At 35.3% G+C, this 24918-nt stretch overlaps 2 protein-coding genes across 3 annotated transcripts in view; one reads left to right on the top strand and one right to left on the bottom strand.

Annotated features, from left to right (window-relative positions):
• Window positions 1–2128: 2128 nt before the first annotated feature.
• LOC126967940 (UBX domain-containing protein 6) lies at window positions 2129–16223 on the top strand. Of its 2 annotated transcripts, none has more exons than XM_050812647.1 (10): window positions 2129–2187; window positions 2796–2941; window positions 3494–3678; window positions 5601–5737; window positions 5918–6059; window positions 9285–9379; window positions 10188–10341; window positions 11024–11181; window positions 12599–12728; window positions 14670–16223. In XM_050812647.1, the coding sequence occupies exons 2-10, from the start codon at window positions 2878–2880 to the stop codon at window positions 14940–14942; spliced, it is 1338 nt and encodes a 445-aa protein (XP_050668604.1). In that variant the 5' UTR covers window positions 2129–2187; window positions 2796–2877; the 3' UTR covers window positions 14943–16223. The 2 variants fall into 2 exon arrangements, with proteins under 2 accessions (XP_050668604.1, XP_050668603.1); XM_050812646.1 differs by lacking the exon at window positions 2129–2187 and adding an exon at window positions 2194–2557.
• Window positions 16224–17096: 873 nt separating this feature from the next.
• LOC126967939 (structural maintenance of chromosomes protein 4) overlaps window positions 17097–24918 on the bottom strand; it is a 36087-nt gene continuing 28265 nt past the window's right edge. Inside the window, exons 20-24 of the mRNA XM_050812645.1 lie at window positions 23691–23870; window positions 21693–21822; window positions 21238–21355; window positions 18876–19059; window positions 17097–17353 (exon numbers count right to left, since the gene is read on the bottom strand). Of these exons, the coding sequence (XP_050668602.1) occupies window positions 17195–17353; window positions 18876–19059; window positions 21238–21355; window positions 21693–21822; window positions 23691–23870 (771 nt within the window). The 3' untranslated portion in view covers window positions 17097–17194. The remainder of the gene's footprint in view (window positions 17354–18875; window positions 19060–21237; window positions 21356–21692; window positions 21823–23690; window positions 23871–24918) is intronic.

The raw sequence follows: 24918 nt of genomic DNA, 5'->3' as shown, positions 1-24918 counted from the left end.
TACGGCGTCAATTTCACGCTACCACGGCAGCCGTGTTTTTCGATGTCGCGAAGGCCTTCGACAAGGTATGGCACAACGGCTTAGTATTCAAGCTGTATCAACTGGGAGTGCCAGACAGGCTCGTGTGCATCATTCGAGCCTACCTTACTGATCGCTCCTTCCGATATCGAGTAGAGGGCACCCTATCCTCATCCAGACCCATCAGGTCTGGCGTGCCACAGGGTTCGGTCCTCTCTCCCACTCTTTTCTCGCTATTCACGAGCGACATACCCAAGTTTCCGAGTGTCCAGCTCGCTCAGTACGCTGACGACACGGCACTCTACTTTGGCTCCAACCGCTCAACCTTGAGCAAGAACATTAAAGTGCTTCAAGCCGCCGTCGTTGAACTAGGCAACTGGTTCAGAAAATGGCGGATTGAAGTGCACCCCACCAAGAGTGCAGCGGTACTCTTCGGTAACGCGAATAGCATCCGCGCTAAAAAACAACCGACCGACGTTATTAAACTGTATGAAACACCCATACCGTGGGTGAAGGATTACAAATACTTAGGAGTCACGTTCAACAGCAATGTGAACTTCAAGAAACATATTGATACGGTATGCAATAGAGCCCGATTTGTCCTCAGTCGCCTTTATCTACTTGTGTGTGGGCGAAGCAAACTTCCGCTCAAACACAAAGTGACGCTGTACAAAACCATCGTACGGCCCATACTGTCATACGCAAGCGTCGTTTTCGCGCACACCCGACCGAGCTACTTACGTCGTTTGCAAGTAGTTCAAAATAAATTCACGCGCATGGCAACCGGAGCCCCGTGGTTCATCCGAAACGTTGACCTTCACCGCGACCTAGAGCTTCCGACGATAGCTCAACACTTTAAAGAGATCTCGCGACGCTTCTTTGACAAGGCGCCTAACCATCCCAACATCTTGGTTAGGAAGGCATGCGGGTACACCCCCCTTCACCATAGTCTCAACCCAATAAGACGTCCCAGACACGTAACGGTAGACCCGGATGACGACATCACCATCGCGAACGCGACACCCACACAAACACAGACACGCACACACCGCCTTCGCAGGCGTAGGCGCGGTCAACCACCGCAAACCACTGGCACTCGTCACTCTGACGATGGCCAGCGGCCCGCACTCTAGATACACCACACAAACCCTCTCAAAAAAAAAAAAGCCCGAGTCCCGACGCGTCATTCGAGGACGCTCGGCCTTGCTGTGCGATGCTTGAAACTTCACTGCGATGACTACTGGTGATCTGTATGATTCTATTCTATGAGTTGTTGTACAGCATTATGAAATGGTTCTTATCAGAGCTAAATAATATTACGTTATATAAAATAAAATGTTCTTATCAGAGCTAATACTACGTTATATAAAATAAAATGTTCTTGTCAGAACGAATCTTTCGGCATAGGCTTATTACAGTTATTATGCACGATTACTATTTCTACGATCTATAATGCTACGTTACAAGTTAGGTATTAGACATTTGTATTAATTGATATTATTGGTTGTAGGTACAGCTACATATATATATATAAGCCTTAGCACATGATCGGAATTGGTGCGTCCGAACCGTCAGACGCGGTCTGGTAGCGGACCATGTTCGATGGTATGTCGTATTGTTCACCACTCAAAATTATTACTATTACCATCCGGACCGTACCGAGTACGGCGCCGGACCAGAAGAGCCCACCGGATTGTCCGAGCGTACCATATCCGGCCAAGACCAAGCTGCATGTTACATTTATTTAACTACGAAACTTGTGTAGTGTAGGATATAGTATGTACCTACTAATTCATCAATCAACCTTTCGCTTAAAATTAAATGTTCTCTGAGACCATACGTTTATGACCTCGTTAGAGTAATAGTGTTCTGTGTTTGTGACTTCGTTAGAGTATTAGCGTAGTAATAGTATACAAAGGTACTCTGTGGTAATAGTGTGCTGTGTTCATGATCGTACCACAGGTGACAACAAGTGAACTGTGAAATGAAAAGTATACATATTTAGATAATAAAAAAAGACTTGTCGTCTTAGTTGAAGTCTTAGTTACCAAGTCATAAAATCCCAAAAAAAAAGGTGACAACTGACAGGATCTAAAAGACAGGCAAAGAGAAATTAATAATCACTGTCCTAAGAGTTAAGACCGTAATAGCGTAAAATTTACTCCCAAGGTATTTTATAATTTAATGAAATCCTGTGTAATTTAGTATTGTTTATATGTAATGTCTTTATTCGAAACCACTACGCTTGATTCTACACTTTATGAAGCATTATACCTTCAAATAGTGGATATTTTGACTTTTGCAAAGGATTTTCTTCAATCTTGCGTTTCATCGTTACCCATAGAAAATTTGCCGAAAAGTCTTGGATTTTTTGATGATTTTACGTTTTACAACGATTTGGCTAAAGTTTTCTACTTCAACGAGTTCCAGGTTTTATTGTTGAAAACGTTTTTGCTCATACTTTTATTCACATTGCTGCTAATTTTTATTTCTTGGCGAGTATACGGCTCACGAATTTCTGAGCGGTTTATTAAGCCGGGTAAGTATTGGTTGTTGGAAAATCTTAAACTGGTTTTAACATAATAACTAATAAACACTATTGACTGTAAGTATTGTTGCCTAAACTTACAGCACTATTAGCAACTAAGTATAGAAAATAGTACCTTATCACTGAATCATTTGGCTTGGTTTGTCATGATAAATGTTTATCTTGTAATATCGGTAAAATGTTATTTCCTTATTTTCCTTTGAAAATTTCACTTATTATATGTTTTCAGCCACATCAGCAACAATTGCACAGTTGAAAGAAAGTGTATCAAAACTAAAACTACCTAAAGAACATACACCAAGGATATAAAAATGGCTGAAAAGATAAAGAACTTCTTTAAAAAGAAGAAGGTTGATGCCAAATTTAAACTCGCAGGTTTGTCTTAAAATATTAATGGTATAAAAGTAAACTATAAATTAATTTATGTCTGCTTTAAGTAATTAGGCAGCAAGATTGAAAACTTTTGCTATATTTGCATTACATTCAATCATTATGTGATACTACAAAACTGAAGACTTTAGGTACTTTAACAGCAGGTCGAATGGTTTGATTATTGTGTTTTTTTGACCAACCAGTTTTGCTCAAAATAAAATGATAATGTTTTGATAGCAATTAGAATTTAAAATTAGAAGATAGAAAAAAAATAGATTTATTTTTGGAAGACATCATAGTGGACACAAAAGAATTCAGAGAAATATAAATACTGGAAAGGTTACACACCTCTATTTTGTGGCTTACATAATTTGGAGCAATGTCCAAATTAAAAACAACATACTTCACAAATATTTCTACTCCCTCTTAATATCTAAATGGCAGAAAATTAAAGCTCTTTAACCTTACATTTCTAACTTATTTGTAAGCAATTCAAAACTATGGCTTTTCTCACATTAACATTATGGTATTTTTTAATCTAAAGTTTTATTTAAGGTCCTGGTCATAAATTGAGTGAATCAACTATAAATAGTCAGAGCTCCACTTCAAGAAAGGAAGCTCCATTGCCAGCAAGGTCTGGTCTGACAGAGGAAAGTAAAGTGGCAGCCGAAGCAGCATTGGCCAGGCTGCAGCAGACCAGGGATAATCCTGCATTTAATACTTCACTTGCTGCTGTTAAGGTATAAACCGGTTTCTTATACTATGCTTCATAATAACTTGACTTCTATGAGTAGCAGAATATTTCAATTTAATTTGTATATTTGTGCATATAACAGGGGCCTAACACAATATAATCATAGTTTGGCCTTATATTATAACCAGAATTATTATAAAGACACCAACTAATTAATAATATCAAATCTTTTAATTATAACTTTTTAACAATAAGGGACTAGACGAGCAGGACATTCATCTGATGGTAATTGATATGCCCTGCCTGTTACAATGTAGTACCGCTCAGGATTCTTGAAAATGCCAAAAATTCTGATCAGCGCCACAATTGGGTTTGTCTCCTTGAGAAATAAGATTTTAAGTCTTGTTGGCCCAGTAATTTCACTTCTATACTGTTTCACGGCAGAAATAGGTGTTGTTGTGGTACCCATAATCTAGCTGGCTTCCTGTGCATGTGAGCCTCATTATGGTACTTTTGATACTTTTTTTACAAGCTTTACTAAACATAGAAATTAATTTTTAAAATATATGGAGAAGAATCCACTGAGAGTCTAGAGAGAGAGATACAAGGACTCAGTGACCATAAATGAAAGAAATATATTGAAGCTTCTTTGACATAGAAGGCTTACATAGTCTTTATATATGTTTGTTTCCAGTGAACTCCTAAACTAATAAATGGATTTTAATGGGGATTACCTTTTGCAGTGCAGTATAGTCCAACTTGAGAGATAGGATAGTTTTTATTTTGATTTGGGACCCTTATTCATTTTTATTTCCAATAATTGTTTTGAATGGACATATTTTCTATGAGAGAATCTATTGACACTGTTTGACAGTTCTGCAGTGAAACACTTTTATTGTAACAATAGGGAGCATTTTTTAAAATATTATGTTTGATGTTATGATATATTATTGAAAATTTTATAAAAAACAGTATTTTATTTATTATGTACAGAACAACATCTGTCGAGTCGGCTAATAGTAAATAAATGATGAACAATTTCTGGTACCACATTTGGAAATTAGATGTTATATAAATATTCTGTAGTAGCAAGTAGCAATTGTTTGAGATTTAATGTGATCATCAGCAGACCAATTACAATATGTTGTGATGAATGTGTGAGTTAGTATATGGTACCCCACACCTGCACTTGGTTGACTGAATATTTTGAATTGTGAACATATAGGTATTAATAGTTTAGTGGGCTATATAGTCAATTTTAATTACGAAATTAGTACTTTTACTAGTCTTAAAAAAAAATAACTTAATTAGTAAACTTTAAAAATATTTTAACACATCATCATTTCTTGTTGAGCAGCTTTGATCGCAGACCTATTTGTCATCCAAATAATCAGTATATTATGTCCAATTAATAATATTTTCTCATACCCTTTTATTAAAGAGAATTTTCTACATGATATTTCTAAATTAACATATTGATGGATGTTATTACTGCAAAGTTTTTTGTAAAAGCGGATATATCGACCCATGACGAATTACAAATTTTGTGGAGACATTATTAATGCATTTGTATCTTTTGTTTATTCATTGGATTTATTTTGTGGATGTCGCTTTATCAAAATTGTGTTGAGATGCCACTGTTAATACATTTATTTCCAAAAAATTCTCGCTGAGTGACACCATTGGCCCTGGGTTGGTAAATAATTACCGTTTCTGCAGCACAAACATGGTGTTTATGTCAGCAGCATTACCCCTGTCAAAGTAGAATACCATCGGCCATTACACTATGAAAGTAACTAAAATATACCAACTTTGCGGTATCTACATATATGTATGCATGTGCATACATTTACCCCTAAGTAAATATATTTGTACATCGAAAAATGCGACTATTAATCCATTCGGGGAACAAAACACCTACCAGTAATATATCTAACATGTAGAATAACTCTCCTTATTATATTTTAGGCGCAAGTTAAAAGAGAGTTGGAAAACGAGGCAGCGGGGAATTCGAAAACAGCAGCAGAAATTAAAGCAGTTAAAGAGGTGCCAGAGAATGATATTGATGTACCTAAAAACTATGCAGCTTCTGGTGTGTTTTTCAAGTATGTACATATTGAAATGTACAGTTTAAGAACATCTTTTGCCAAAAATGTATGTTGTATATAGTATTTTCTTTCATTAACGTGAATGTTGCCCACACATTTAAATGAAATACTTTTAAATAAGGATTCCAAACAGTCACGCAGTACAACAATTTTGATAAATATAAGCACACATTTCAGATGTCCATTGATTAGTAATGACATATTACCGAGGGATGAGTGGAAATGTAACATTAAGAAGTTCCTCTACGAGCAGCTTGAAGAGGAGAGAGGGCTGACGGCCTGTCTAATTATTCATTCCTGTAACCATAATAGGGAAAAGGTAAGTTGTTATAATAGGCTTGCTCTCAATCATATTACCATGTAGAAGATAATTTTCTCTCATGTTTAGAGTGATTTGGAGTTACAAATGTAGTTTTAATAGGCATGATCAATGTTATTGACGTACATCATAATTACTTATATCATAACATCGTTCATAACTTGGTAACCTACCTGAACCTATCATTGGCTCACTTGTGATCTTTCCACAAAAGCCACTATATAAATAATAGAATAGACTACGCTCATGGACATCCATTAGCTTAAAAAAAATTATAAAATAAACTTTAATGGAACTTAATGTATTTTAATGAATCTACTTTGAATTAATAATAAAATATTTTTTGTAGCTAAAAACAGCTTAGTAGAAAAAGAACAATACTTAAAAAATTATAACATTCCATAAGTAATAAAGTAAAACTAGGTACACATCAGCCGCAAATAGACACAAACTCGGCATATATTATGCACACATATTATGCATGTCCAGCGTCGATCTTCCGCTTGAGCCATTCTGTGACCTCGTAGCTGTCCCACTAACAAATTAGCGACTTTCTCAGTGTAACCAGTATCTATATTCTGTGGTGGCGTAAACTAACTCATGTTCAATTAGGGCAATATCATTACTTTATATTTTCATGTTACTAAATGTTCAAATTATTTCCAATTTGAGAATGTTGATATTTCGGATATAATAATATATTTTAAAGAGATTAATGTAAAAAAGACAGCTGACCTCTGGGGTATATCTGTTAAAGTAATAGGCTCTCTGATTGATATAATAGCGCCTGTTCTAGCCCTGATACTTAACAAATGCATAGACTGTGGCGCATTTCCAGATCTCATGAAGCATAGCAAAATAATACCTTTATTCAAGTCGGGTTGCACATCAGATCCCCCTAATTATAGGCCTATTTCAATTTTGCCTACCCTGAGTAAAATATTTGAAAAACTAATACTGTGCTAACTACGCGCTCATATTAACATAAATAAAATTATACATTATAAACAATTCGGATTCACTCGGGATGTTCAACCGTTGACGCTGGTGTTGTATTAATGGAACATGTTTTTAGTGCTTGGAAGGATTCACAAGATTATTTAGTAATCTTTTGCGACCTTTCCAAAGCGTATGATTGCGTCCACCATGAAATTCTAACCAGTAAATTGCAACACTATGGAATAAAAGGAAGCGCTTTTAATTTATTAATCTCATATTTGAATAACAGGATACAGTATGTTGAAGTTAATAGTTTAAGGTCTTCAGGCTCCGTGTTAAGAATGGGTGTCTTGCAGGGTTCAATTCTCGGACCATTTCTGTTTTAAGTTTATATCAATGATAGTTTATATAATGATCCCTATATTATAAAGAACACAGATGATATAGTATTGGTTGTAGATGATACATCACTATTATTTAAAGTTAATCAACATGCAACTACTATTTAAGATGTAAATGCTATTTCTAAGGTAGAACAATGGTTCAAAGTAAACAATATTATTTGAATGGTAAGAAAACGAAATGCTTAAAATTCATATTACCAAATGTAAAAAAGATTAACACACATATTAAATGGAGAAATGTTGGATCTTGTAAATGAGACAGTGTTCTTGGGTATAACTCTAAATGAGAAGATTATGTAAATGATAAAGCAGCCTGGAATTGAACTGCTCTACGAGGGCTGCACTAAAAGTATCGGGAATGGAATATTTCCACTGTTCCTATCATATTAAAATCTTTTTAATTGAAAACTGCTTGGTTATAAAAATCGAATAAAATTTATTTATTTAAAAAAGATTCTAGGTCTTGTCCACAAGGTCTTTTCAAACTTGTTTAGTCGTTGAGAAAATGGAAATGACTCGAGAAAATTCTAGAGCGATGGTTTATTATGACTTTCGAAGTGGTTTAACACAAAAACAGTGTGTTGACCGGATGATTTCTGCATTTGGTGAAGAATCCCCATCCAAAACCACAATTTATAGCTGGTTTGCTGAATTTCAACGTGGACGTGTCAAGCTCAGTGATGATCCCCGTCAAGGTCGTCCAAAAACTGCAGTCACCAAAGAAAACGTTGATGCTGTGCGTAAGCTGATTGAGGAAGATCGACATGTGACATACCGCGAAACTCAGGCAACTTTAGACATTGGCATGAGTCAAATACAAATAATCTTGCCTGAACAATTAGGTGTAAAAGTTGTTTTCCCGATAGATACCGCATTTGCTCTGTGAAGAGCAAAAAGCGGCTCGCGTTACTTGGTGCGTCAGAATTCTTGAAAGATTCCACGCAGGATCCTCAAATGCTGTATACAACATCGTATGAGGTGACGAATCCTGGATATACGCGTACGAACCCGAAACAAAAAACTAGTCACGAGTTTGGGTGTTCGAAAATGAGTTAAAGCCAACAAAAATTGTTCGTTCACGGAGTGTTTGTCTCCAAAACCGGCCATGTTGCGACTATTCCTCTTGAGGGACAAAGAACGGTTAATGCAGTATGGTATGCTAGCATTTGTTTGCCACAAGTCGTTTCTGAACTGCAACCGCCACATCATCCTCCATCACGACAATGTGAGTTCTCACACCACGCACAGAACAAAAGAGAATTATTAGACCATACCGCCGTACAGCCCCGACCTAAGCCCTAATGATTTCTATACTTTCCCTAATATAAAGAATAAATTGCGTGGTCAAAGATTTTCATCACCTGAAGAAGCTGTGGACGCTTACAAAACGGCCATTTTGGAGACCGAATGGAATGGTTGCTTCAATGATTGGTTCCATCGTATGGAAAAATGTGTCAAATTTCGCGTAGAATACTTCAAAAAGCAATAAATACATTTTTAAATAGTAATGTTGTGTCACTTCCTTAATTCCCGAAATTTTCAGTGCCACCCTCGTACTTCAGTGTGATTTTAATTGTTTGATGTTATTTATATTATTTGATTTGTTTGATTTAAATTTTATCTGTTTGATAATATTTTATTTATTGTTATGAAATCAAGTGTATGACTGAACTTAAGCCATTGTTAATCAATTTTATGAGTTCAATAAACGTTTTGATTTTGATAACTCAAGCAATTATAGCTAAAAAGAACTGCAGACATTTTGAAGAGAAACTTTTGCTTGTAAATGATTTGAGTATATATATCAATGCCTATTCCATACAAAAACTATCTCATTCTGGTTGTATACTATTAATAATAAGGATTACTATTATTTTTATAGATCGAGACCTGTATAGAAACGCTTTGCAAATACTTGGAGAACATTGTTACACATCCGGATGAAGAAAAATATCAGAAAATTAGAATGTCGAATAGGTGAGTGCGAAGTATTATATCCTAGGATAAGATCTATAGCGTAATTAGACTTGGCACAGATTTCTCTAGTGAGTTAAGCGAAGTCCATATTATAAACATAGCTTTCATTGTGAGCTAAGCTTGAGCTTAAGACCAACATAACGACTTAGGAAAAACTAAAGACTATAAGCCAAACAAAAAAGAGATAAACAATTCCTTGCGTCTTCACCACTGTTCTTCGACTTTATAAAATACCCGCTTAATACAAGAATCAATGATTGATTACATGAAATTGTAGAATTATAGAATTCAGATTATCATAAATGCTAGTGATCCTTCAATTATCTGGAATACTGAAAATAAAATTAGTAACATATAAATTTTAAGGAGGTTTTTGGAATAATACCATGTTACTACTTATCAGCCCAATATTTAGGGTTATGTACTTTAGTTAACTTCAGTCAGTTCTTAGGAATTACCAACTCAGGGCTATAAACATTACCCTGAAATCTTAGTTTACTACTGATATCTTAGTTTATACTGAAATCTTACTTTACTACTAAAAATCTTTGCCATCTCAGTCTGCCTCTCTGATAGCGAGCTGTCATAAACTGCAATAGTATTGAGTGTGTGACTATTACCTCTATAACAACAAATAATAGAACCAGATCTAAAAAAATGGTCGTTCAAATAAAAAAATATGTTTCCTTTGCAAAAGTATTTAATACACAATATTTATGACTATCTTAGTCGGAAGTACTGAACCCTTTATGTGCATAATTGAATTCTCTTCAATCATGACTTCATATTTTTTTTCATATATTTCCAGGGCTTTCAATGATAGAGTACTTCCAATAGAGGGTGCTTTGGATTTCTTGTTGGCTTCTGGATTTGCACAAACTAAACTGAGCAATGCAGAGGGCGTTGAAGAGGATTATTTAGTATTTAATAAAGATAATGTGGCTTCCATTGAGGATTTAACAGTACGTCATTTTCTTTTTGACATTTTTTAGCTATTTATATTTTATCTACTATAAATCTAGTCAAGTTTTTGTGAGTTCCTTTTATTTCCTTGATAAAACTATTTCGGTTATCACAACACCAGAAACCATATTGACAAAGTGAAAAAGTCTTGGTTGAGTCAAACTAGATGGCGTTAGTTGTGTTGAATCGATTAAAATTAGCCGAAATTACTATCAACATAGAATGAACTGTTACAAACTTTATAAGTTAATAATAACAGTATAGAAACAATATTTTTATTTTTATTCCAATGAATTTTAACATGCCGTGTATTAAATGTATATTTTAACCTGTTTATCTTCTATATAATATGTGTGCTGTGCTATATGCTTATAGCAATGACAGTATAATTTTTTTATATTTGATTAAAAAAAGAACGCAGGGAGAGTTGCTTACGCCGCTTCTTCTCTTTCAGAGCGCCATTTGTTTCCGAAGCGTTAGTAGTGAATAGTATATTAGAAATGACATCAAAAAGAATTCTAAAGGAATTTTCGAATTGTTTGAAAACAAATATTGGCAGAATTAACACCAAAGATACCTCAAAACATTTGGATAATTATGGATATCCGCAAAAACGCCTACTTCAATAAGTTATCTTAAATACATTTAACTTTGATCTGATACATTATTTTCGTACTTCAGACGCTGATAGATGCTCTCAGAACGGCTGAACCGATTCAGTTAGAACTGGACAGGAACTTGCAAGTACTCCTTCCATCGCAGGCGGCCTCTAAGGTGCAACTCCCACCATCTTTCTACGCCCTCTCTCCTGAAGAGATCAAGAGAGAGCATCAGTTACGGTAATTAATAAATTGATTATTTTAATAGATTCGAATAAATCGCTACTAACTCTTCTTTGGTACTTGAACAGTTTCTCTTAAATAATAATTGCAATTTCATTATCAATACCACCCAAACAAGCCATATTAGGAATAGTGTTATGGATATCAGATAGCTATATATATTTTAATATAATATACATATATAAACATACATATCCATCAAACGATACTTTCTATGTTCAGATTTTCGAACTTGAGAGGCCTAGATAAAAAGTTCGGGACTTTTATAATAGATTGTCAAACAATAAGATTTTGCAAAGATTCCACCTTTCGCGTACATTCCACGAACAGTTTGCGTATGTATACATAAATATTACTATGGGGTGTGGTATGAAGGAGTGTGGCATCACCCTCCTGTCCGCGACGTCTGCGCCCGCGTCGCACCGATTCGTCCCATTTAAATCAATATTCGAATGGCCCACACGTGTCACGTACACTAAATCAGTTGCATGTGTTTGCTGTTTTCATGCCGCAATTGTTGCCATCTCTGCAACCTAGGGTTGCCGATGCCCATGGGTGGTTGCCTCAAAACTTTCCATCACATGAGTCTTTTGCCTGTGTGTCCCCTCTTATATATCTCTCCCGGTAGGCGCAATCATTTATATGATGAATATGAATGCTTGTTTCAAAGCCATGGATGTTTTTTTGTATTTATGTATGTATGTTAAAGTATATTGTATAAAATATATCGTTGTCTTGTACCCATAGTACAGGCTATGCCTAGTTTGGGGCAAGATAATTTGTGTAAGCGGCAGAATACAAACAATGGCTAATTATATAATGATCGCCATGAATTATAACATTATATTATGTTACTATCCTAAAATTGTTATAAAGCAAGTATTATTATAATTAAGTTGTATATTTTGTGCGATATGAGATATTTTGTTTAAAGCCCTTTTAACTTTTAACATGATTCATTTTTTTTATAAAAATAAGGGATGAGACGAGCAGGACGTTCAGCCGATGGTAATTGATACGCCCTGCCCATTACAATGCAGTGCCACTCAGGATTCTTGAAAAACCCAAAAAAACTGTGTGGGACTACAATTGCGCTCGTCACCTTGAGACATAAGACATATATATAAATAAAATAAGACGTTAAGTCTCATTTGCCCAATAATTTCACTAGCTACGATATTATATATTATGGAATGCAGCACATTACCAGCTTATTTGTTATGTAAGTAAATATAGCTATAATAACAACTGTTGTGAAATACGCATTTATTTAAAAGAGTGGCCGTTGACGATTAAAAAGCGCTTAGTTTAAGCCTATTTGAATAAATTATACTTGACTTTGATTGTATGAACCCTTCATGTGTGAATATAGACTGCATCTGACTGCTGTCTTTTACTAATCTCTTGTCAACAGAGCGGAAGCCATAGAAAGATCCCAGATGTTGCGGACAAAGGCGATGCGAGAGAAAGATGAGCTCAGAGAGATGAGAAAATACAAGTTTGCGATTGTACGTGTGAGGTTTCCCGACGGAATACTGCTGCAAGTAAGTTAACAATTTAGAAAAGGCAATGCGAGTTGTCTGTACTGCTTTGTGTAATATATGTCTGCATGTATATTGTTTATATCAAGCATTGGGTTGTCGATTTGATCCCTTTTTATGATCTAAGTATATTACCCATCATGAAAATGTTTTATTAATAAATTCTGAGTAGACAGTGATGCACTGGTTAGTAAAAAGAGAAAGATATTCTAATATTTTCCTTTTGTACAAAACATCTGAAATATTAAGTTTTTGTACATTTTTACATTTTAATTCACGACATACATTAATATTTTATTAAAAAGAGCTCAAAAAAGATTTCTGGGAGTTTCTTGCGCCGTTTCTTCTCTCTCAGAGCGCCATTTGTTTCCGAAGCGGTGGTAGTGTTCGAACTGACATCAAAAAGAATACTAAAGGATATGTTATGTTTTTAAAGTGATAAACCTCACTTAAAATAAAATTTGAAAAGCAAAATTTTATGAACGACGCGGGACTCGAACCCACGACCTCCGGCGTTCCGTGTCGGTGCTCTAAAAAGAAGTAAAAGGTTCATCCCATGAACACATAACTATTGTATATTAAAAGTCATAAAGGCATTTATTATCTCAAAATTAATTCCTTTAGTATTCAGATAAAATTTGAAAAGCAAAATTTTATGAACGATGCGGGACTCGAACCCACGACCTCCCGCGTTCCGTGCCGGTGCTCTAACCAACTGAGCTAACCGTTCGAGTAACGCCTCGTTATAAAACCTTGTTTGCTTTGTTCAACTCTCAACCCCAATATTTGCATATTCGGAAATTGTAGGTTGAGCAGGTTATCAACTGTAAAGTGGATCCTGTAGATGAAGCCACAAACTGAGAGTTGAAAAAGCAAACAAAATTTTATAACGAGGCGTTACTCAAACGGTTAGCTCAGTTGGTTAGAGCACCGGCACGGAACGCGGGAGGTCGTGGGTTCGAGTCCCGCATCGTTCATAAAATTTTGCTTTTCAAATTTTATCTGAATACTAAAGGAATTAATTTTGAGATAATAAATGCCTTTATGACTTTTAATATACAATAGTTATGTGTTCATGGGATGAACCTTTTACTTCTAAAGTAGATCAATTTAAAAAGTATGAACCTCATTAAATAAAAAAATATTGAATGTGTTCCAAAACCAAGACCATTCCCAAGGTACTTTGAAACAAATTTAAATATCGCACGATTTTAGCATAATATATGATATAACTTAATTATATAAAAACGAATTTTACTTGATAGTATCGCGCGGGGGCGATCACCTACCATAACTTGAGCCTGATTGATTGCCATTTGGTGTTACGTCAGTGTGTAAACTAAGTTTAGTAGAGCACCATATTCGATATATTGCTTTTAAACTCCTTTCTGAATTTGACTAGGGACTAAAAGCGAGCTTGTCATCGTGGTGGAATAAAAAATCATATACCACGTGAGATAAGACTTTTCTCCCTATGTGTGTAATATATATTCTCTACAATACAGGAAACGAATTTCAAAAAATAATTTTGTTCTATATTATTTTTGGACGTCTGTTTAATTATCAATACCATTCCCAGGGAGCGTACATATCATGCCGATGACAGGCGTATGACGCCAAGCTACATACAGGATGGAAAAAAACGAATTGTTGATTTTCATGACTATCTCTTCATTTAATTATGCGTGTTATTTAGAGATAAATTAATTAGTTGTAATTTATAACTAACGCATTTTGTTTCCACCCCATTAAATACTTATTTTTTATATTTCGGAAACTATTATGTTAGATACAAACGTTGATAGACTATCTGTCACTACGTTTTTTGAAACATCATTTGTGTGTATATTAATACGACATTATGACGAAACGGGCATGAAATGCACGCTCCCTGATCATTGCAAAAACGGCATTGTTACTGAAATATTATTATTTATTTTGCAGGGGACATTTTCAGTGTACGAACGCTACATTGAAATAGAAGAATTTGTTCGAGAAAATTTGGAACTAGACTTACCATTTACGCTAATCACCCCTACGGGCCAAAAGCTCTCGCTAGAAGAAGACGCGAATAGCAACCTTATTGATCTTAAATTAGTACCGACCAGTGTGCTCAATTTCGCGTGGCATCCGTCCGTATTGGATGAAATAAGTAGTAGTCCGAATAAAGATGTGTACTTAAAGCCAGAAGTTATGGTCCTTGTGCAAGAGATTTAAGAGGAAACATTACTGGCCATTTTTCAACTATTCTCCTTGGTTTCTTACTCTACATCAAAACTATTTCCAAATTAGATCATTATATGTTTCTGATTTGCTTTTTTTAATATTTTTCTTTTTGTAAGTGCTTCAAAAAGTCACTAGCAAGGCCACAAATAGATGCCTAATATATAAACAACAAAAAATCAAAACAGTCTCACACAGAATATTCCCCCCTATTTAGTTTCCAAAACTTCGTTGAGGTTGATTTTTTTTTGTTGTTGGAAATTGCCGAGAGCGAAATCTTGAGTTTTCAGATTTTATGTCGGAGCTTGTCTATATCACACTGATCATTGTCTCACCTGTGTTAGCGGACAGTATGTTGTTTTACAGTTCTGAAAAAGCCCTCAGCTTGTTTCCTCTTAAGTACCTATTGTATTATATTGTTACTATTATATATCTTGTATATACAAATATAACACTGATTTTAACTCTTGTCCATTAGTCCATTGGTTAAACACGCATCTTAAATTGTGATATTTTCACAGTGCACATCATACTTTAAGACATCTTGAGTACCACCATTCACTTCAAACGAAACACAAACAAGCTCTAGTATACAGTAGTAAGACAGAAATAAATGTGGGGGCAGTTTCCCCCATTTCTCCCTACATATTGTATGCTACTTCTCAGTTTTTGGACCACGGAATATTGACAAATTTTGAAGTCGAAAGAAAGTTTAAAAAAATAAAATAAAATTGTCTTACATGAATCGAAATAATGTAATACATAGTAAGTTTCAAGGACAACCTACTATGGAATGAGTGTGGACTGACATTAACACTGCAGTGATTCTGGCATTGCAAGAGAATATGGGTGATAACTGGTATGTGGTCAATGCTAGATTGTCGTTTTTTTCTATAAGAAAATCAATTTGAAATATTGTATAGGTTACAAAATCAGATTAAAAAAGCTTTCGTTCACTATAATTAGTGATAACATTCTTAAACTAAAACTAATAAGTATTGTTATAAAAGATCTCTATTGCATAATTAACCTTTATTTTGTTATATTACTATTACCTAACTTTTACATATTTTACCTTAACTATGAACACAAATTATAAACTGCATTTTAGTGTTAGTAATAAAAATCAGGAAATAATTTGCTATATGTTGTCTGTTAAACGAAAATAATAAGTTTAGTCACATGTTTATTGAAGGTATAAGTTTGTATACTATAATTACTATATGAATTCCTATGTACTTTAATATTTATTTTAAATAAAGTATATTATAGTTATGACTTGTTTTACTTCATGAGGCTTATATTGATAATAACTAATTAATACATTGGTAAAGCCAGATAGATAGTGTCGCAAAAAGCACTTGAGTGTTGCCAGGTGTGTTGCTGCTATGATTACTTATGATACTGGAGCCGTGTGTCAAGAGCACATTGAAAGTAGAATAAATTGGTAATATACAAAGAGTGAATGTGGAATTATTTCCAGACAGATTGAGAAGAAAGCTAGTATCTTTATTAGCATCAAATCAATGTGACTTGTAAAAATTCTAAATTCTATTGGCCTTACCAATATAATTGTCGTAAAGTTAAACCTAAAAATAAACCAAGAATATGCAAAATGTTGACTATATCACTCGCAACACTGTCAATACAATGATAATAACGAAGTTTTCCGAATATCAAGCAGACTTGCAAATAAATGCTGGAAACATTATACATCCGAATAAACCAATCGTAAGCAAAATGTCTATTTATAAACATTTTGCTATTCTCAGATATAATTTTATTCCAATTTTGTTTATAAGGCCGTATATACTTATTTACCACGACAAAGAAACTACAACAGTTATGATTATTTTAAAACTAATGTGCAGACACTTAAGATTTCAGGGTATGAACTTATCCAACCAATTTTAGCTATCTAACAGATTTATCCCTTTCAGTCAAGTTAAAATGAAGTGTGACAGAAAGAGACAACAATTCGATAGCTAAAATAGATTAATAGTTGGCGTTATGAATGAGAAGGTAAATGTTTTCTTTTATTGACAATATCAAGTTAACGCATTCTCGCGTCCACAGCAATAACAGGGCCAAAAAATAGGAGCTAAAGATTATTTTCATAACGACGAAAACTTCATAAATGGCTTAAAATAAATTTCAATCACATATTTATTTTTTCCAAAAATGTGTCAATAGCCGGCCACACACAAAACAGAAAAAAAAAATGTTAACTTTATTCATTATAGTATTTAACATTCAACTGCAACTTTGTCTTCCGGTTCTTTGTTCTCAATAGTGACTGACTTAGTGCAGTCCTGAGTCTTGTAGATCCCGACCAGACGGTTGCTGGCCTCGAACATGTTGTATCGCAGGGATATAATTATAAATTGAGCGTTCTTTGTGCGTTCCTGAAATAGAAATGATAAAATTAACGTTCGAGTAACGTATGGTTCGTAAAGCTTTGTTCAACTCTCAGGTGCAGGCTCCGTCTACAGGATCTACTTTACAGTTACCTGCTCAATCCCAATGATTGAATATTAGGAAATTGACTTAAGATGTCACCCTTTCAAATCTAAACACTTGGTAATTTTCTTTTTAAATTGATATTCCTCATCTGGGATTAACTAAATTAAATTTGTAACCAAAAATTATGAAGGCTGCGGGACTCGAACCAGTATTCGAGTATGAATAAAACACATAATTAGAGTTTACTTTGGTGACCCTGGGCTTGAACCGAAAGCGGAACAAAATCGGGCTGGGGAAAAGGGGCGGTACTGGCTGTTACTGACGTAACGCACGAATCAATTGGAAAATACTTTAATTATTTTGTTAAAATAAAAAACAGGTGTAACATTTTTTATTAAGTTAACACTTACATCATGCCATACCTATTTTAATTATATTTAACAGAAATCGCCACTGTAAATATCTAATTAATATAAAGCAATGTAAATTATGTATAAAAATCGAAATGAATGCAATATAAGGATTCCAAAATGACATCCATACATGAAATGTTTAGATTAGTTGAGTGAGTGATCCTGTTAAGATTGGTCGTGTTTGGATCAAATGAAAATTATATTTTTTGACAAACTACAAACTGAGCCGCAGTGTAGTGTGAGTCCATAGCAAAATAACTTCTGGGGAGAAAAATAGGCGCAATAATATAAATAGAAAGATTTGTGCGCCAAAGAGATCCAATATGATCTCTTCTCAGCAAGACTGGAACCTATATTCCGTAAGCTAAATTGTGAAACCGTAGGAGTATCCATTGATGGACCTATTGATTGACATACTTAAGTTCACAGTTGATGTAGTTTTGATTGTGATAATGGAGAATACTCAAATGCAGAGAAAACCCAGAAAATTTAAAGAAATAAAGATTTTGACTATTGCTTCTCAATATATTTTTGATAATGTTCTATATGTTTATAAGCACATTGAGGAATTTTATAGAAACTGTTATATTCATAATGTTAACACGAGGAACAAACATAAACTCGTTATGCCTTCTACTCGGTTAAGTCGAGTCAGTAAGTCTTCCATATGATCCCAGAAAATGTACAAAACAAATGTGTTACGAAATTTAAAAGAATTGTTAAAAAACGTTTGTGTGGAAAAGGTTACTATAGCATAAACGAAAGAGTACTCCATGTGAGGCCTAATTTGCGCCCTACATAGTTGCAGGCGATGGTTTGAAGTGAAGTACTGCCTTACTGAGTACACTAAACTTTATGGAGGCCAGTTTCGCCTTGTCTCCCAAATAACCACAGTGTGTGTACCTAAGCCAGTACTAGCTGCGGCAGTTAGAAGAGTTTTATTTTAGTTGTATAATTAATCCCAGAGGTGAGGGATAACACTTTAAAGATAACAAATTGTTTAAGTTTTAATAATTCTTAAAACACTGATTTTACGCATATTCCCAATTACCTTAATGTAGTTTGCCACAATGGATATGTTCTTGAAGTCGAGCGCGGCGTCTATTTCGTCCATCACGTAGAGCGGCGTGGGCTTGTAGTAGTGAAGCGCGAATACCAGCGCCAGCGACGCCAGTGTCTTCTCTCCGCCGGACAGATTCGATATGTTCTTCCACGATTTACTTGGCGGACGAACACTGAAATACATTTCGTTCAATACAATATTACTCGAAAAGTTCGTACTGCTGTAACGTTTGGACAATGTCATTTATTTCGTATAAGTATTCAGCAATATATTTTTCTAAAAGCGATACTAAATAATTAAAATTACAAACAATTATATAATTAAAAAACAAAATTTTAATCACTCTTACGTGGAAGCTACTCATCTACGAGTTCTAAACAGCCCGGCGTGGGACAAGTATGTGTCAGAACCTACGCTAGCACGAGGCTATTGGATTTCTTACAGGTTGTCCCGAAATGATATTATGGATTTTTTTTATTTAGGTGACATGTTATTTTTATGATTTCGGTTAAATGGTTGTAGCTCAGTGCAGTTTGACTGTATGTGTACTAGCATCCGGGCACATTTTTTACCGTTTGGAATATGTACCGTGTAAGTACGACGCAGAGCTCTTCGAATTGTCTGGGACCCAGTGCTATATGATCGGCTAGATCACTTGGCGTTGCGTAGGGACGTCGCTTCATTGAGTGTCTTCTATCGCATTTATCACGGGGAGTGTTCCGAAGTGTTAATAAAGCTGTGGAATGAGATTCCTTGTGTGGTGTTTCCGGGACGTACGACCTGTGTGTGATGTGTACCTTTTAAAAAGGGCGTACATCTTCCTTAAAGGCCAGCACCGCTCCTGTGATTCTTCTGGTGTTGCAAGAGAATGTGAAGAGTCTCGTGACGCGCTTGGCGTCTTTTGTGACTTATCCAAGGCGTTCGATTGTGTTGAACACGAAACATTAGTCAGAAAACTTCACCATTACGATATTAAAAATAAAGCATTGGACTTAATGACATCCTATTTAAATTGTAGGCTACAAAAGGTGGATGTCAATGGAAAGCCGTCCTCTGGATCAATAGTTAAAATGGGGGTTCCACAGGGCTCGATTTTAGGACCTTTTCTATTCCTTATTTATATAAATGATCTCCCTTATATTGCAAAGGATAAATATCAAAATGTGTAAAAATTTAAAATACACCGTTGCTTACCAAATTTTGATGTTGTTAACAATGCTTTAACTAAAGTTGTACATTGGTTTGAAGCTAATAACTTGTTACTTAATGGTAATAAAACGAAGTGCATTAAATTTACTTTGCCTAATGTTAAACAAGCGTCAATCGATATACAGCTTAAAAACGAGAAATTAGATATAGTTGATACCGCTTTTTTTGTTGGAATTACGCTCGATGTAAAACTCCAATGGGGCCCTCATATAGAAAACTTATCGAGTAGACTAAGTTCTGCTGCATACGCAGTAAAAAAGATTCGTTCCTTAACAGAAATTGAAACTGCAAGATTGGTTTATTTTAGTTACTTTCACAGCATTATGTCATATGGTATATTATTATGGGGTAATGCTGCTAATATTGATTTTATTTTTGTGCTGCAGAAAAGAACTGTTCGGGCAATTTGTGGTATGGGACCAAGAGAGTCGATTAGACCAAATTTAAAGATATAAAATTATGACTGTTTCTAACCAATATATATATGAAAATTTAGTATATGTTTATAAAAATGGCAATAAATTTCAAAAGGTAGCATAATATTAATACTAGAAACAAAAATAAACTGTTAATGCCCACTTCAAGGCTTAGTAAACTCGACAAGTAAGTTATCGGTGATTCCGTTAGATTTTATAATAAGCTTCCTGAGAAAATAGCGAGATTTGCCATCGTCTGTGACAGATCAGTTTGCGTCGCAATAAAATATTTTAAAAATGCCGTCGTGCGTTGTGCAAAAGTGTAAAAACAATACTATAAAAGTATTTATGGATATATGATTATTAAAGGGAGAAACAATTGTTGTAACTGGTATACCCAGTAAACGCACACATCCTAGCATAAAGGTGCTTCTCTTGTTAATATCACGGCGCGAAGTTCTTGTTTTACTAGTCCGTGTAAGGAATATGAATATAGTATTCTTTACGATGATAATGAAAGCCTTCCATACGTCCATTATTTAATTCCTTTAGTGATGAAATTTCCAAAAGTTTCTTTTAGAACCTTTTTGTTTTGAACATTTTAGAAGTTGTGGCCGTTGATGAAAAATATTTCCATAGTATTTACAGATTAGAATTAGAAAAATTAGTAGTAGAAAAAGCGCTTTAACATTGTAAAATAAAAATATTTATAACTCAATCCTCACCTAAATATGATCCCCTCGGTAAAAGGGTCGAGCGAGTCTACCAGTTCCAGCTCTGCGTCACCGCCCAGTGTTATCATCTGATACATCTCTTTCAGCTTTGTCGTTATTATATTGAAACCTGGAAATTATATAAAATAATATGGCAAGTGTATATGCATATGATTTAAATATGAGCCAAGTATTAAAAAGAAATCATTGCTTATTCATAAGTAAATTCATTTAGCCGACATTTTGTCCATTTAATTACATTTTTTAAAGTAATAATTTTTTTTTAGAAATTTACTTTTGAAAAGGTCAAAGCGAATTTGATGAAAGTGTGAGAAGATACCAATTTTAAACCTGAACTTTTAAATGAGGCGTTTTAAAAATACGCGAATTTCACGTCCACCATTTCGATAAATACTAAATGACTATAAGTATAGATATTTTATAAAGCGCAATAAAACAATATTTACCGCTCAGAAAGTCCGTGGTCCTCTTTTTTCTCAGCTGATCGAACAGCGCCCTCATCTCGTTCCGTTTGTTCGTGATATCGTCAAGCTCCGCCGCACGACGCATGTACACCTCCTCTTTAGCTCTATAGTCCTGGTACATTTATATTTCTTTTGTAGTTATTTTTATGATCCTTTTTTACATTTGCCACCCCTCTGCCACAGCCTGTATCGGCATAGAACATAAGGGACGAGACGATAATGAGGAACGTTCAGCTGTTGGTAATTGATACGCCCTGCCCATTACAATGCAGTGCCGCTCAAGATTATTAAAAAACCAAAAATTCTGAGCGGCAGTACAACTGCACTTGTCACCTTGAGACATAAGTTGTCAAGTCTCATTTGCCCAGAAATTTCAGTAGCTAGAGACCGAAACACGGTAATACTTACACATTACTGCTTTTTACGGCAGAAATAGGCGCCCTTGCGGTACCTATAATCTAGCCGGCATCCGGTGCAAAGAAGCCTCCCACTGGTAATATTATATACCGTTACGAAGTTTATTTCCGTGATCACTACGAAGAGAAGGCCAAACTGGCCTCCAAAAAGCTTGGTGTACTCAGTAAGGCGAGACAGCACTGTACTACATGTAACTTCCTGCAACTTTATAAGGTGCAACTTAGGACTCACATGGAGTACTGTTCTCACCTCAGTCTTTCATTTGACCGCTTATAAGAAGAGCAGCCTAAATCATCGACGATCAAATCATCTCCGAGTGGATTGATTCATTGGCATTGCGTTGATATTTGAGTTCTCTCTGCACCACGGGAAGTGCACAGAGGACTTGTTCGGGTTAATACCAGCAGCCAAATTTCACCACCGGACATTACAATAAAATGCAAAATTACACCCGCATCATATTAACGTCTGCAGATTTCCCGAACCGATACCACTGAGGGACCTTCATGCTCCCAACTTAAAGACTAGCAACGCATCTCTTAACCCCTGATGTAGCTGTTCCCTCACCACGATCCATCGCGTGAGCCTTTTTTTATAAAAATAAGGGACGAGAAGAGCAAGACTTTCAGCCTGATGGTAATTGATACGCCTTGCCCATTACAATTCAGTATAGCAGTAGAAACTTAAGCGGCTCAGGATTCTTGACAAACCCAATAATTCTAAGCGGCACTACAATTGCGCTCGTCACCTTGGCACATAAGAAGTTCAGTCCCATTTGCCCGGTAATTTCACTAGCTACGGCGCCCTTCGAACCGAAACACAATAATGCTCACACAATTATACGCTTCTCAAAGAACTAACTACTCTGCCACATACAAAACTGTGAAATGAGCTTCCCTCTGTGAGTTTTTCAGGTCAACTTAGCGTAGACAACTTTAACAAGCGCGTTCTCTGTATTGATTAATTGCAGTCAACATAATTCAAATTCAAATATTTTTATTCCAAATAGGATTTAAAAACACTTATTGAACGTCAAAAACTACCACCCATTCAAAAGAGACTGCCTCAGACCTGAGAAGAATTCCTCTGGGATTCAAGAAAGTGCGCTTCACTGATCACTTACCATCATATGACCCGTATGATTGTTTGTCCATTTGTTGTTGTTTCTAATTATTATACTATTATAAAAGTGCTTCTACACTGTCAACTTTGGACGAAATTTCTTAAATGCTTTTCGCATATTGATGGATTTGCCTAGATACTGTAGTGCCTCGAGTATATCAGCTGAATCGAAGGTGCCTGATTTATATGCTGCGATGAAAAAAGAGTTGCATCCTTCTGGGATAGACTCCGCAAATCATAGAACCGCATTCTCCAAATGTATATTTTACTTTTATCTTTATTTATATTAGAATATAATTGTACCAATTTGTTTCGTATGTATACTGGGTATTATGCCTTTAATAAAAACTTATTATTATTAAAATCATGCTATTTAAATACAATCACATGGTCAAAAATGCAGTAACCACTGAGCTAATAGTTCCGTAAGACTATTTTCACCTGAATGGCTTGTAAATTGGGCTTGGCTTCACCGACTCGAGCCTTCTGCGCGGACAGTCGGTTCCTCAACTCTTCTACGCTACACTCCTCGAGCTCTTCAGGCGAGTGCCGCACCAATGGAGTCGGACGTTCGATTCCCGGGATGTCTATACCAGGGTCCTCTAATCGTAGTGATTGAAGCTGAAATTTATATAACAGTTATCGGCGACATCTGTCTAAGCCAGTCTCCTACAGTCATAGATAACATACCATGGGGATCTGTCATAGTCCAGTTAAGTTATTCCGTGGGTCATAAAAACGTTTTTTTTGTTAAGTGATCACCGCCGCCCACATATTTTGCTACGACAGAGGAATGGGACCGGCCTTCAAGGAAGACAAGATTCATACAAGCTCGCTAGATTTTTGATTTTCAACATTTCGATGCAAATTCATTGTAAGCAAAGCACATATTCGGTTTTTTGTATTTTCCGAAGTAGAAAGAGGAATCGTTCGTGTGCTACGATTTATACCAAATATTTGATAAATTCGAGTTCGGAGAGTTTGATCTGTTTTTTTCGAGCGGAAATAATAGGATATGTAAGCTTTTTGTTTTAAATTCGTGCATTCGAATAAGTTAAACGACCGTATGAGGCGACCTTAAATTACTGCTGTCAATCTACTTTTATCTCGGTATATCTTATCACAACTTTCAAATACTGATAGGAATAAAAAGGACGAAAACAATGTATCGTGTTTTCTTCAGAGTTTCTGCTTTGATTGTTGATCGCCAGAGAAGGTTTATCGCGTCGGTTGTGATCGGAATTCATTTTTAAGTTTCGTGTGAGAGTTTCGTTATCCGCAATGCTAACAATCCAGGCATGCAATTGGGGTGAGCGTGCGCGAGCGATACTTAAGAAATCAGTGTTGAGCCTCAGACGGCTCTATGTATACTGAGTGGGCCTCCGATTGGCAGCACTGACGCTTCACTTGCGGTTCTTTCCGCGACTGATAATAAAATCGCGAATTGAAACAAAATGGGTCGCTATCGCGCTAAAGGAGGATGGCAAGAATGGACCCACATAATTAAAAAATTAAGGAAGCATCGTACAAGTGCAAGTTTATATTAATTATAAACTCAAGTTTATACGCTATGTTTATACAAAAATTATTAAGGCGCTAAGATATGGCTATCTATAACTACTTAAATCAGTAATTCAGTAGTAGATAATTTAAAATAAGATTCATTAAG

This window comes from Leptidea sinapis, chromosome 14, assembly GCF_905404315.1.
Source record: "Leptidea sinapis chromosome 14, ilLepSina1.1, whole genome shotgun sequence".
In the NCBI taxonomy this organism is placed as follows: domain Eukaryota; kingdom Metazoa; phylum Arthropoda; class Insecta; order Lepidoptera; family Pieridae; genus Leptidea; species Leptidea sinapis.
This window is presented reverse-complemented; position numbering and strand designations above follow the sequence as displayed.